Genomic DNA, 12,560 nt, shown 5'->3' with positions numbered 1-12,560 from the left:
CTAACATCTGTTAATTTTCGCTTTCTACAAATCTAACTCGGTCACTGTATTGAATTTCTGGGACGCTGAATGCCTCACTAGAGTCGTGATTGGACAAACACTCAAAGCGAGTGTTGAAAGATTGACTTCCTTCACTTTATCAGTGGTTTCGTTTCAGGCGAATAAGTGCAGTGTGCGACAGGCTTTCAACGCCAGATAGAGCACCCAATCCAGCGAGTTTTTGTGTCAGGTACATCGCAATAAGGGCGAAAATGAAATACGGATTATCATTGCTCGCGCTTTGCATTGCTGCAACAGGTAAAGCAGATTATTTCATTGCATTACTCGATTTGAAATATGCATTTACCGTGTGTTCACCATTAGTTAAATACTGTGGTAGTTATGTACTTTGACACACCATAGTATTGAAAGATTGAATTGCATTGTACTGTAAGGAACTTGACAGAATACTCCATTATTGTACTATGGCCAAAAAAGGTGCAAACCAATAAAAAAACCTTTTTTCAGCAATAAGGAAGTAGGCTAGTTGTGTTCCAACATATAACTGTAAGCTAAAATCAAATGTAAAATCTGACCCCAGGTTTTACTCACGAGAACGATTTTAATTTAAAAAGACAGGAAAGAGATTTTTTTTTATTTGGCATACTTTTCGCAAACCACCGTAGTTTCGATTCTATGTTAGAAAGGCCATACGCTGGTAAAACAACGCAAGTAAAACAAAACCTAAAGTCAAAATTTAAATATCAATTCGATTTTACGTTTCAGTTATATATAGGTCCACAACCACTTCCTTATTGCAAAAACCACTCAGTTTTATTGCACCTTTTCGGACACAGTACCATACTTAATTATAATCGTTCCTCACAGTTCAGTGCAATTCAGTAATCTTTCAACACTATTGTATTTTTTTATTTTTTGTATATTTTCTCTTACTTCTCTTAATAGCCTATCTAAAACGGACAATTAAGTGCATTTCAGTTCTCAAGTGAAGCTACACAAGCGTACCTTGTTGTCAAAAAAAACAAAAAAAACAAAGAGAGTGTCAGTCACCTTGTCAGCACTTACATTTCTTTTCTGCGGCTAATCTAACGATCAGACATCACGTGAAATCGGCAGAAGTGAAGTATCACATTTCCCTGTTGGGAAATTTGGACGTGTGTACACTTGTGACAGCGCGCGCTAGGGAGGAAGTGAATGTATGTAAATAGCACTCCATGTGCAGAACAGATGGAGGCTCTGTGTATAGTGTCTATTTTTCTTTTTTTATAAAGGTAATTATTGTTTGTTTGTTTTTTATATGAAAAAATTTTCTAATTGAGGATGTCACTTAAGGTTCTGTCAGATGTAGCTCACATTTGGGGAAAAATTTTCTCACATTCTCTGTCTGCCTCCTTCTCAGCTCTCACCTCAGGTGAATATAGTTCAGCTTATATGGCCGTTGGCTTGAACACAACAACCCACAATCCAAAAACAACAACCCACAATCCGAATACAACAACCCCCAGCCCCAACACAACAACCCACAGTCCGAATACAACAACCTCCAGGCCAAAAACCACAGTTACCACTCCAATACCATCTCCAACACCACCCACCAACATGGCGGTGGGCCGTTATAATTTTAGTAAAGATGGCAAAGTATGTATTATGGTTGAAATGGCAATTGGGATCCGTGTGAACACCAGCAAGGTAAGATGTTTTCTGTTGGGAGTGACAGATCTACATCCATATATGATTCCTGCTTATATGTAAGCAACTTGAATCCTTCACACTGCCTTCTGCATTATTTTTTCATATTACATATAAATATCCTTTATTCTGAAACATTTCTGTCTTTCTAGGTTAATGGCACATTCATTGTTCAGCAAAACAAAACCACTGTCAGTGGAGAATGTGGGGACAAAGCCTCTACTATCAGAATAGTATTCAGTGAAGGCCAATTTACCCTGAAATTTAGAAATGTAAGTCTGTTTATGGATTTTCAAAATGTTCATTACTTAAAATGACATGCTTCAAATGTGCTAACTGGCAACAAAAGATTTCATAACACAACCTTTTTTTATCTAGAAGATTTTCAAGAGTTTTGCAGTCAAATTAGCCAGTTATCTTTTTTTGGCAAAAAAGTTCATGTGTCTTTCAGTACAACCTGAGTTTGTGTGGTTTAAAAAACAGGAACTTTGAGGCACGTGAGGAGGAGACTTGTTAACTTATGTCTGATAGAAACCTGAGCTACCTCCCAGCAGCATTTTATCAAATAAATCCTACAGGGAGGTGCCAGGTGTTCTCATCAGTTTGACTGTGGTAAGGTGAACAACATCATATCAGTATGCTGCAGTTCTATAGATAATACTTGTTACTCATTAAGGGTCAGGTTTATTGATTATGTTGTTGTGTACAATATTAAGGCTATTTTTGTCATTGTGTAGCAGACATATTTGTATGTTAATTTGTTCTGGTTTTCAAACATGTATTTGTTTTGTAATGTATGCGATGGTTTTGGAATACATTATGGTTCTTATTCTATTGTGTTTGTGTATTTCAGTTTACATTCTAATAATCTTTTCTTCTGACTTTCCAGAATGAGACGATAAAAAAGGTCTATGTGGAGTATGTGGATTACGACTTGACCTATGCCTTCAAAACAGGAGGTAAATTTCCTGCCATATATGACTAGTACCATTTGCCTTGTAAAACACCTACAACAACACACATCCTCAATTTTCTTCAATTTATTCCCAAAGCTTTTTTTATCTGTATAGTTAAATAAAGAGTGTATCTAAATAAAGAATAATCTACTGAAGACAGAATTCTTAGGACAGACAGAAAATCCTTTCAAAAAGATATAAATTGCCAAGCCCAAACACTAGGCCATGTGGGTCAACCAGTTTGGCAACAATAAATGTCACATTGTGCCGAGGAAGAATAAGGAAGTATAAGTGTCATTTTGGTTACAGTAATAAATCGTCTTTCCCTCACTTCATTTTGAATTCAAAAATGGCAAATTCTTTGACCTTGCAGAAAGACTGAGTCGTAGTGGAAGTGTTTGGTTATAATTTTGACTATTATTATCACAATTATGGGATTAAGAAAAGGGAGAGACTTGGTTAATGTTTTAATCATTTTGTGCACATCAATACCAACACTGATCCAATTATTTTTATTGTTCTCAACAAAGAGTCAAATGACTACTCAGGGAAGAACGATTCTCTTGAGCTGTTTTCTGTGGAACCGGGTCACTCTTACTCCTGCCAGGCTGAGACGGTGTACATGGGAGATGGTGTTAGTCTGGACTTGACCCATAACAAGTTTCAGGCCTTCGACTTCAAGAACAATGAATTCGGACCACGTAAGTGTAGCGTGATGATGCTTCAGTATCTTCAAGCACCCCATCCTTGTAGTGGATGACAGTTATTCTTTAAGTAACCTCTACTTTATGTTACAAGCTACATCAAGTTATGACTCCTTGCCTTTTTATGCACTGTATACCTTATATCCTAAATACTTCATAAAGCTTGTTTACAAATATTGTAGCAAAAGTGTCATGGCAATACAAAAGAGCTGGTTAGACCAGCCAGATGACTCTAAACTAAGATGATGTCTTGCCTGTCATAAAGTCCAAAGGCCATCTAACATATTTTTTTTTACTAATGTGGATCTTATTTCCTGCATGCTTTTTTAAAATGAAAGTCTGCTACTTTTTCATGTAACTCATATTAGTTTTTTTATTATTATTTGACATGATTTGTTAGCTTTAAATGTCATGCAAATTAAAATATTACCTACAACACAACTGAAAATGAGCAGTTGTTACTGACCACCTGCATATAAGTATTATGTATATCTGTTGTGTATCTATTCAGTTACTGCAATTTAAGGTTGGAATACACTGCACAACTTTTGCCCCATTTTGCAGTCTGGACGAATCAATGCTAGCTGCCGAAAGTCACTGCCAGTATGTGGGATTTGGACAGATTTCACAGAAATACATGCAGTTTATGATGGCACATGCTTACAATTCCATCCAGTTCGGAGGATATCAAACATGTTTCATATTTTGAGCTAATTTTAGAACACATACACTGTGTCCAAAATTGAATAGTGTATAATAGATACTACATTTGGTTTAAAACTTGCTTTGTGACCATTTAAACAAACTACATCCGCCATGTTGTCGCTGTCATGTATCCTATTACATTGTCATTTGCATTGCTACACTGCCATTCACAAATCCACTTCCGTGGCCTAATGCGCTAGTAAAGTGTCCATCAGATGCACTTCTCAGAATCTCACCAGAAGTAGTAGGTCATCAATGTACTTTTTGCATACTGTTTTATGAATACTGCGAATTTGAAAATACTACTCGGCTCACATACTGTTTTTCACCTACTATATTGTATGGAAGTGGGCATATTCGGACATGGGGATATTGTTTTCATTTGTCATGTATCTCCAAGCAATGACACACATTTCTGCGTGAGTTTGTTGTGTTCAGAATGACTTGTAAGTCCTCGGTTGTTTAGTGCATGATGGCCATTTTTTCCTCTATAAGCATTTACAAAGTCAGTAAGCATATGATGCCTATTGTTTTAAAATCTGTTCAGATTTTAAAAGTCGTGTAGTGTATACCAGCTTTAAATTTTTTCAACTACAATACTGACTTCATTTTCATTTCTTACAATGAGATACAAGTTCATTGTGCTCTGTTTGTGTTTGTACAACAGCTGAAGTATGCAAGGCTGATCAACATGACTACCGCGTTGCCATCGTCGTGGGCATAATCCTCATCATACTCATCGTCATTGTAGTCATTGCTTACCTCATCAGCAGGAAACGGAGGAGTGATGGGTACCAGTCACTATAGAGGCCTACAAGTCGTGATTTATGAGAATACCAGCAATTCCAGTTTACAGGAATCTTAATGCTGTTATGTATGTCTTAAGTGAATGTTACTTATGTATACTGATGAACATGGATGGCCTAGGATCTGTCCAAACCATGTTTACTATGCAGGGACAGTATGCTACATCCTAACACAAGTTGAAGTTGCCATCACAAGTTCTACATCATAATAGAACCAGACAAACAATTGGCTTAGTACATGCCTTATTTAGCCTGCATTTGTATACTAATTACCTTTTTTAAAGAACCTAACCTTATACTGACATTACAGAAGGATGTGCATACTCTACTGTTGATCCATCTTAAGTGTAAGTGCTCTTTTCTATAAGTGCTCTTCACTATCTGTCACACATCTAATGCATTTTCTGTGATAGGCTGATAAGCCATTGTTAATCTGATAAATATGTCCAGTACTTTATTCTTTCCAAAGGGGCCTTAAAACCTATAAAAGGGAATTCAGTTGCTTACATTGTGTAATTAATAGTAGAAAGGGTTTTAAAAGCAGTTGTGTCCTATAGTATTCATTCTGTTGTGCATGTTTTTTCCTGTTTTTTTTTTAAACCTGAAGAGCTTTACTATACTGTATTGTGATCTGAAGCTGCATTTATGCACTGAATATTGGGCGTAATGTGTAATTTTGGTTACAAATAAAAAAATAATTTGTTCAAAAATCAGTGATTACGATTATTTTATATTTAATATGCAGCATTAAATAGAAAATATAGCAAGCAAGGCATTATCATGGGGACACGTTTAAATTTGGTTCTGTTGTCTTTCTCACCTTGCACAGCGTTGTTTTGTTATGTGAAAAGCAGTTCACCTGCATTAAATAAATTCATGTGGATTACCTTGTGTATAAGTGGAACCAATGAAAATTTGAGTTTTTTTGTTCGCATGACCGAGTATACTAATAGCACACTTGAATAAACTTCTTTTTCGTAAGGGCGAGTTCACATGAGTTCTGTGGAACGAGCGCTCCTGATAAGAGAAAAACACAAGCTCTATTTTTGTCAGTGTGTTGCATGGAAAGCAAGCAAAAGCAGAAAAGCAAGGGATTATAGAAGATCATTTTTATTGATTTCACCTATCAATAAATATAAGTGAAATGTATTAGTACGTAAACTAACTTTTAAGCCATTTATAATCCTATTTAGGCCTATTGTTATGAAGAATTGCTTATTTAAATATGCTTGTTGCTAGAAGCCACATTGCGTGACAGTGGCATTGATAAAGGTCATCTGTACAGTGATGTCACACATGCAGCCACTATCAACCTTATTTTGCAAGTTACAAATCGCCGCGCCTGCTTATAAGTTAAAAATGACGTTGTCATATGTTATGAAATTAATTTTGATTTTAAATTAAAATACCATTTGCTAGCATTTATTTACTTATCTATTTACGTGCCTCATTTATTTACTTAGTGTAGAATAAAAGTTAGCAAAGTTTATATTTTGGGTAATAACTTTCTTATAAATAAATAAAACAGACAAATATGCAACATAGATCAAAAGAAAAATACCCCCTAAAATATGTTTTTGATTTTAGTAATGATGTACGTCTCGAGAGAATCGAATCTACATGTAATAGAGGAGTGGCGCTCGAGAGCTCATGCGTGCGAGGTTGCATCTTTACTTTGGGAACTGCCAGGGAATTTGAAACCAGCGTAGGTCAGGAAAGACACAGTAGTGGACGCAGGGAAAAACAGTTTACATTTGTCAAAAAATAAAGAGAGGAACTGAATACAGCTACGCCTTCGTTGTCTCATCTCATTTAGGCTATCAATATATACACCGTAAAGTTGTCTTTCTCTTTCAATAGCCTTCTATTTTCGTTTACAATTCTGTGTGTTTTCTAATGTTTTTATATAGCCTACATACAGCTCAGACGTGTACGCTGACAGCGTTTTTTGCAAACTTTAAAAATGTATTGAGGATAAACGCACTGTAAAAAAGACGTCTGTGGTTTCAAGTTCAGCCTTTCCAGCTGTAATTTCGAAAGACTGTAGGAACTCTTCATGCTCCTCCGGATGGGAGAGGGGCGGACGCATTCCGAAAACCCCACAACGGAGTCTTTTTAAGAGGTTTTGGCCGCGATACAATAGCGATTGTTCTGAACGCATACACTGAAGACCAGCAGAAGAAAATGACCAGTAAGATATCTTACAAATAATGTGTATTTTATAAACTGGTATTTGTGCCAACCGAGCCAGAACTGATGCAAAACTTCTGACGATGTTTTAAATACACAGGCGAAGTTGAACCCGAGGAGCCAGAGCTTTGTGGCGTTGCTCCGGAGGTTCCTGCAGCTGCAGCCCAGAGCGCGAGCGGCTCGGCCGAGGCTGGAACCTTACTGGAAGTGACTTTCCAGAGGAACCCCAGTCAAAAATACAAATACCTGGAGGCAGAACCCAAGATTTTAGGGGTACACGTGAAGTTGATATCGAAATAGAATACAATGTAAGTTAGTCTCAAACACATCTACTGAGGGATTTGTTTTTGTCTCATCCGCAGGTGACAGAGATCGCGATGACTGTCTTCTTCGTTGTTTGCAGAATTCCGTTTTATGTAGGACTATCTGAATTCATTGTAAACAGCTTCATGCTGGCGATTTCATGTGTTGTAAGTGTCCATTTTATATGTTCTTATTGTAATATGTTTGAACTGTACAATACGTACAAATATTTTCATATTGTTTGATGATCTTAAACAAGGGTAATTTTGTTAGCTGATTAACATGCATGCATGCATATATATATATATTTATATATTAGGGGTGCAACGGTTCTCGGTAAAGTATTGTGTTTGAATTGCGGTTCAACTTAAATCTGACAATGCATCTGTAATGTGGTTTGTTAGAGTTCGGATAATGCATGTTTCGGTCTTGCCTTGCCAGTGTAAATATTAAAGAGCCAGAAGACAGAAGATCTGTGTGTGCGCTCATCCGAAGAGTGTGAACCCGCGTCTCAGAAGGCGCGCAAATATTAAGCTCTCTTTGAAGTATTGTGCTTGAATGGACAAATTCACACAAAAATTATGTCAAAATGCCCGTCTTGGTGAGTATCCTAGCAGACATAGTCGGCTGAACATACAGTATCAGTAAAATGCGCACGGTGCTTTTAAGCTATTTAAAAGCGAAGGAAAGCGAGGAAAAGCCCCTGCCCCCACGGTGATACCGGTATTATCGGTGTTGTCACACATCGATTAACCGGTGGGAAAATTTCCTCACCGTCACAACCCTACTCGAAAGTGATATCAACAAGTTTTTTTTTTTTTAAATGTAGGATTATTTTTTTCCGCTGCCAAACGCTGCACGGCGGAGATCCGGCACGGTGCCAGAGAACTTTAAGCCCTGCAAATATTACGCTCTCTTTGAAGTATTGTGCTTGAATGGACAAAATCACACAAGAATTATGTCAAAATGCCCCGTCAGTGTACTGGATCCGTGCATTGTCTTAAAGTGACAGCACTTTCTTAATATTAATCAAACCGCAACAACATGGAAATCACTCACTGCTCTTGATTGAATAACTTCTGTAACTTTAATAAGGATTAATCTTTAATTTATACAGTCAAATATGCAATGTTATTTTACATTTGATTACATTATTCAATTTCTGTACCTAAAAACTAATGTTAGACCTATACCTAAAAAACCTGAAAAGCACTGTTTATTTTATTTGTATCTTTGCTCTATTTTATTTATTCGTGCTGTTGCCATGATACAAACCGAACCTTGAGTAAGTTGAACCGTTGCACCCCTAATATATATATATATACAGTGGTGTGAAAAAGTGTTGGCCCCCTTCCTGATTTCTTATTTTTTTGCATGTTTGTCACACTTTAACATAGCACATACCGAACCGTACCGAAACCGTGACTCTAAAACCGTAATACAAACCGAACCTTGAGTAAGTTGAACCGTTGCACCCCTAGTATATATATATATATATATATAATTTAAATATTTAATGTAACTTGTATGTAATAATAATGTAAAAATGTAGTAATAATATGTAATAATGTAGTTTTTATTAATTTTATATTTAAAGGTAGAATTTCTGATAGTATAAATGTTACAGCATTTCAGCTTTTTTTATTTGGCATTTGTGTAGAGGTCTACAAAAATATCCTTCAATATGACTTACCACTATGTTTCCTTTAAACAGGGCATTATTTCTGGCAGTGTGGCCATAGCAGCGCAGAAACTTCACCTGCCAACAGTAAGTTTTTAAGAGCCCAGACTACTTACCGTGGGGAATTTTATCATGGTTTATTGTCAAACCGGTAATCGTTCCATCCCTAATCTGGACACAGCAAAAACTATGAAATATTATTAAAAATATGTACCATGCATGCTAGTTATGCACTATATGCAGAATGTAGCCTATCCAGTGAATTTCTGAGTTCCCACTCTGAATGTATCACTGAAGAGGCACTTAGAAATAAGCATTCCTGAGTGTGTGTTTGTCGTTTTATTTCTCAACAGCTCAAGGCTTGTTTGGGAATGCAGGTGGTCACATGTGTGGCATATACCATCTGTCTTCTGGAAACAGTTGTTGAGCCATATTCACACATCATTGGCTGCTGGCATCACTATAATGACAGCGAGATAACACATGACACATGTATACAATTAGAGGTAAGCAAACCATTTTAAATAGAAATTTTTAATGTTATAGTGTCACTGTACGCTGTTCACATGCAAATCGCTAGGCTGTATGTATATACAGTCATAGGCGGAAATCCCGGGGGGGTCGGGGGGGTGGACGACGACAGGACCCCCCTATCTGAGGGTTGTCCCCCCTAAAAATATGATTAAAAACACGCTGTGTATTGTAAATACCAATGTTTTATACTGCATTGTTGATCTTTTTGAAAATCTCATGATAAAATAAATGTTTTTCTCCAGTGCATGTTGGCAATAATTACTGGCACCCCTAGAAATTCTTAGTAAAATATCTCTGAAGTATATTCCCATTCATATTTTTAAAAATTTTAGCACACCAGGGTGACTAGGAGCATGAAATTGTCCAGCCATGACTTCCTGTTCCACAGGATTATAAATATGAGGAATACAAAGGCCAAATTCCCTTAGTAATCCATCAAAAGGAGTGAAACCAAAGAATATAGTTCTGATGTGCAGAACAAGATTGTTGCGCTTCATAAAATAGAAAGTGGCTGTTAAAAAAGAGCTAAAGCATAAAAAATCCCCATTTCCACCATCAGGGCAATAATTAAGAGGTTCCAATCAACTAAAGATGTTACAAATCTGAGGACGTGTGTCTATATTACACCCTGTCTACACTTTGCTTATGAAAGGATTCGTGAGATATGTCTGTGATACATTACTCAATGCTGCAAAAACACGTAGAAACCTTTGAAGCTCCCCTGATCGCAATCACAAATATGATGATGATCGGGTCAGTCGCACTGGTGCTCCTAAAAAAAATTTCATAGTCGCGCGCAGTAGTTTTCAGTCGTAAATGCGACTGAAATGGTCGCACTGTAGAGCCCTGACAATAGTATACTAATATAAGTACAATGTGTGTTTACTGTGTTATGTCTTTACCAAGCAACTAACCACCCTTTACACAAACGTTGTTACAGTAACTAAAAGTCCAATAAAGATACTAAAAAAATACAGTAAATGTTTATAAACATTTACAAATGATGAATAGTCTCAACTTTAGATTGGGTACTGCAAAAACATGAACAAATAATTATTCAATGATTTGTAAAGCTGTGAAAATAGGGTGAATTCCGGTCATTTGGGACACTTTTTGCCATCAAAATGACTGCTTATAAAGGTACTAATGATTAGTAAACGTTTATAAACATTTACAATTGATGAATAGTTTCCACTTTAGATTGGGTACTGCAAAAACATTTAACAAATAATTTAAATGATTAAATTATTTAATCTTATTATTTAAATTATTTAAGATGTGCAAATAGTAAAGTCTACACAACAAACAAAGACCAAATATATGACCATTACAGACTATATATATACTGAATATATTAGTATGAATGGTTTGTGAAGTGCTTAAAATGACCAATTAACTATATTTTCCACAACATTTGTACATGTAAAAATGAGCATTAGCTAATATGTGAACTGAAGTTTAATGACATTTGTAAGTATTCAAAAGTACACTTGTAATCATTGTATAATTTCTGTTAAAATCATTTGTAGATTTTTAAAACGCATTGAAAGTTTAATGACATTTCTAAACATTACCTAATGATCCGTTAAGCATTATATAATGTTTGTTAGTGATTAATTAATGAAGCTTTTAATCATTGTAAACCATCTGTCAAAATCATTTGAAGATTTAAAAAAAAATGTATGATCATATGAATTGAAAGTTTAATGGCATTTCAATTTACATTAAATAATGATCTGTTATTTACTGACAAGGCAATCCCAGAATGCATTGTGGCAAGGGTCAGGAAAAAAATGTCTCCAATATGGAGTAGTGAGAAATATTTACTTATAGTATAAGTAAGGGATAATGTACATCCAGCCGGTTGTTATCTCAGAATAAACCCCGACAGGGTGATCTTGTATCAGCCTGAAGGGGTTTATTCTGAGATAACAACCGGCTGGATGTATATTATCCCGCTTATTACACGGCTACTTGCCACATAAGTCAATAATTAGACGCAAAATATTGATTTGAGTTGAAATATTTGAACGCAAAGCTTCCGTGAAGACAGCAGTTGCGAGCAAGCGGCAAATTCAAACTAGACAGACATTTAAGGGAAACGGTGCAGTCAAACCACTTATTACACAACATTTCACCACAGAAATAAGTAAGGCAATAAAAGAATTAAGACGAAAATGTTTTAAAACCTTACCAGTTTGTTAGTTCTCTTATAATCCATTACAGCGTACAAAACAATCGTAGCAAAATGGCAGCAGCTGCGTTTGTATGAAACAGAGAGTGTGTCCGCGATACCAGGATGACATAATTAAATAATTGTACACCATTTTGAATCGAGTTTTAATATTTTATTAGCTAAACAAACGCAAAGCTTCCACCAAGAAAAAAACCGTTCCTAGCAAGAGTAGGGCGCTGACTTCAGTTACCCGGATGAGCCTGCGTTATTATCGAGGGATAGCATACCTCGGAATGTCGCGACTGACCAATCAGAATCAAGTATTCCACAGAGCCGTGTAATAAATAATGTTAATATTAATGTTTTCTTTTGATTATTGGTTTATTAATGAAAGTTATTATAAAGTGTTACCGGAATGTCAGATGGCATTGGCTTCTATGGTCAGATGAAACAACAACAACAAAAAAAGGAGCTTTTTGGCAGCAAACCCACCAGATGGGTTTAGTACAAACAGGGATAAAAAAAGTACCCCGTTACCCACGGTTAAATATACTGCTGGATCTTTAATGTTGTGGACCTGTTTTTCTGCCGGAGGTCCTGGACATCTTGTTCAGAGGCATGGCATCATGGATTCTATCAAATACCAACAGATAAAAAATCTAAACCCAATTGCCTCTGTTAGAAATTTTATAATGGGCTGTGGTTCTTCCATCAGGACAATAATCCAAAACAAACATCAAAATCAACACAAAAATGGGTCACTGAGCACAAAATGAAACTTCTGCCATGGCCATCCCAGTTCCCTGACCTGAACCT

General features: G+C 36.2%; 2 protein-coding genes across 3 annotated transcripts in view; both read left to right on the top strand.

The window, feature by feature from the left end:
- The first annotated feature begins 66 nt into the window (after nucleotides 1-66).
- On the top strand, nucleotides 67-5,408 carry cd68 (CD68 molecule). 2 transcript variants are annotated; one of them, XM_016549726.1, is made up of 6 exons: nucleotides 67-297; nucleotides 1,412-1,689; nucleotides 1,842-1,961; nucleotides 2,579-2,648; nucleotides 3,176-3,346; nucleotides 4,722-5,408. In XM_016549726.1, exons 1-6 carry the CDS (start codon nucleotides 252-254, stop codon nucleotides 4,859-4,861), a joined length of 825 nt encoding a protein of 274 aa, XP_016405212.1. In that variant the 5' UTR covers nucleotides 67-251; the 3' UTR covers nucleotides 4,862-5,408. The 2 variants fall into 2 exon arrangements, with proteins under 2 accessions (XP_016405212.1, XP_016405211.1); XM_016549725.1 differs by having other exon boundaries at nucleotides 68-297; nucleotides 1,400-1,689.
- Nucleotides 5,409-6,683: 1,275 nt separating this feature from the next.
- LOC107738049 (uncharacterized) overlaps nucleotides 6,684-12,560 on the top strand; it is an 8,642-nt gene continuing 2,765 nt past the window's right edge. Inside the window, exons 1-5 of the mRNA XM_016549724.1 lie at nucleotides 6,684-7,051; nucleotides 7,151-7,323; nucleotides 7,413-7,520; nucleotides 9,068-9,121; nucleotides 9,388-9,540. Coding sequence (XP_016405210.1) covers nucleotides 7,045-7,051; nucleotides 7,151-7,323; nucleotides 7,413-7,520; nucleotides 9,068-9,121; nucleotides 9,388-9,540 — 495 coding nt within the window. The 5' untranslated portion in view covers nucleotides 6,684-7,044. The remainder of the gene's footprint in view (nucleotides 7,052-7,150; nucleotides 7,324-7,412; nucleotides 7,521-9,067; nucleotides 9,122-9,387; nucleotides 9,541-12,560) is intronic.

This window comes from Sinocyclocheilus rhinocerous, unplaced genomic scaffold (assembly GCF_001515625.1).
Source record: "Sinocyclocheilus rhinocerous isolate Xijiao unplaced genomic scaffold, SAMN03320098_v1.1 scaffold494, whole genome shotgun sequence".
Classification (NCBI taxonomy): Eukaryota; Metazoa; Chordata; class Actinopteri; order Cypriniformes; family Cyprinidae; genus Sinocyclocheilus; species Sinocyclocheilus rhinocerous.
This window is presented reverse-complemented; position numbering and strand designations above follow the sequence as displayed.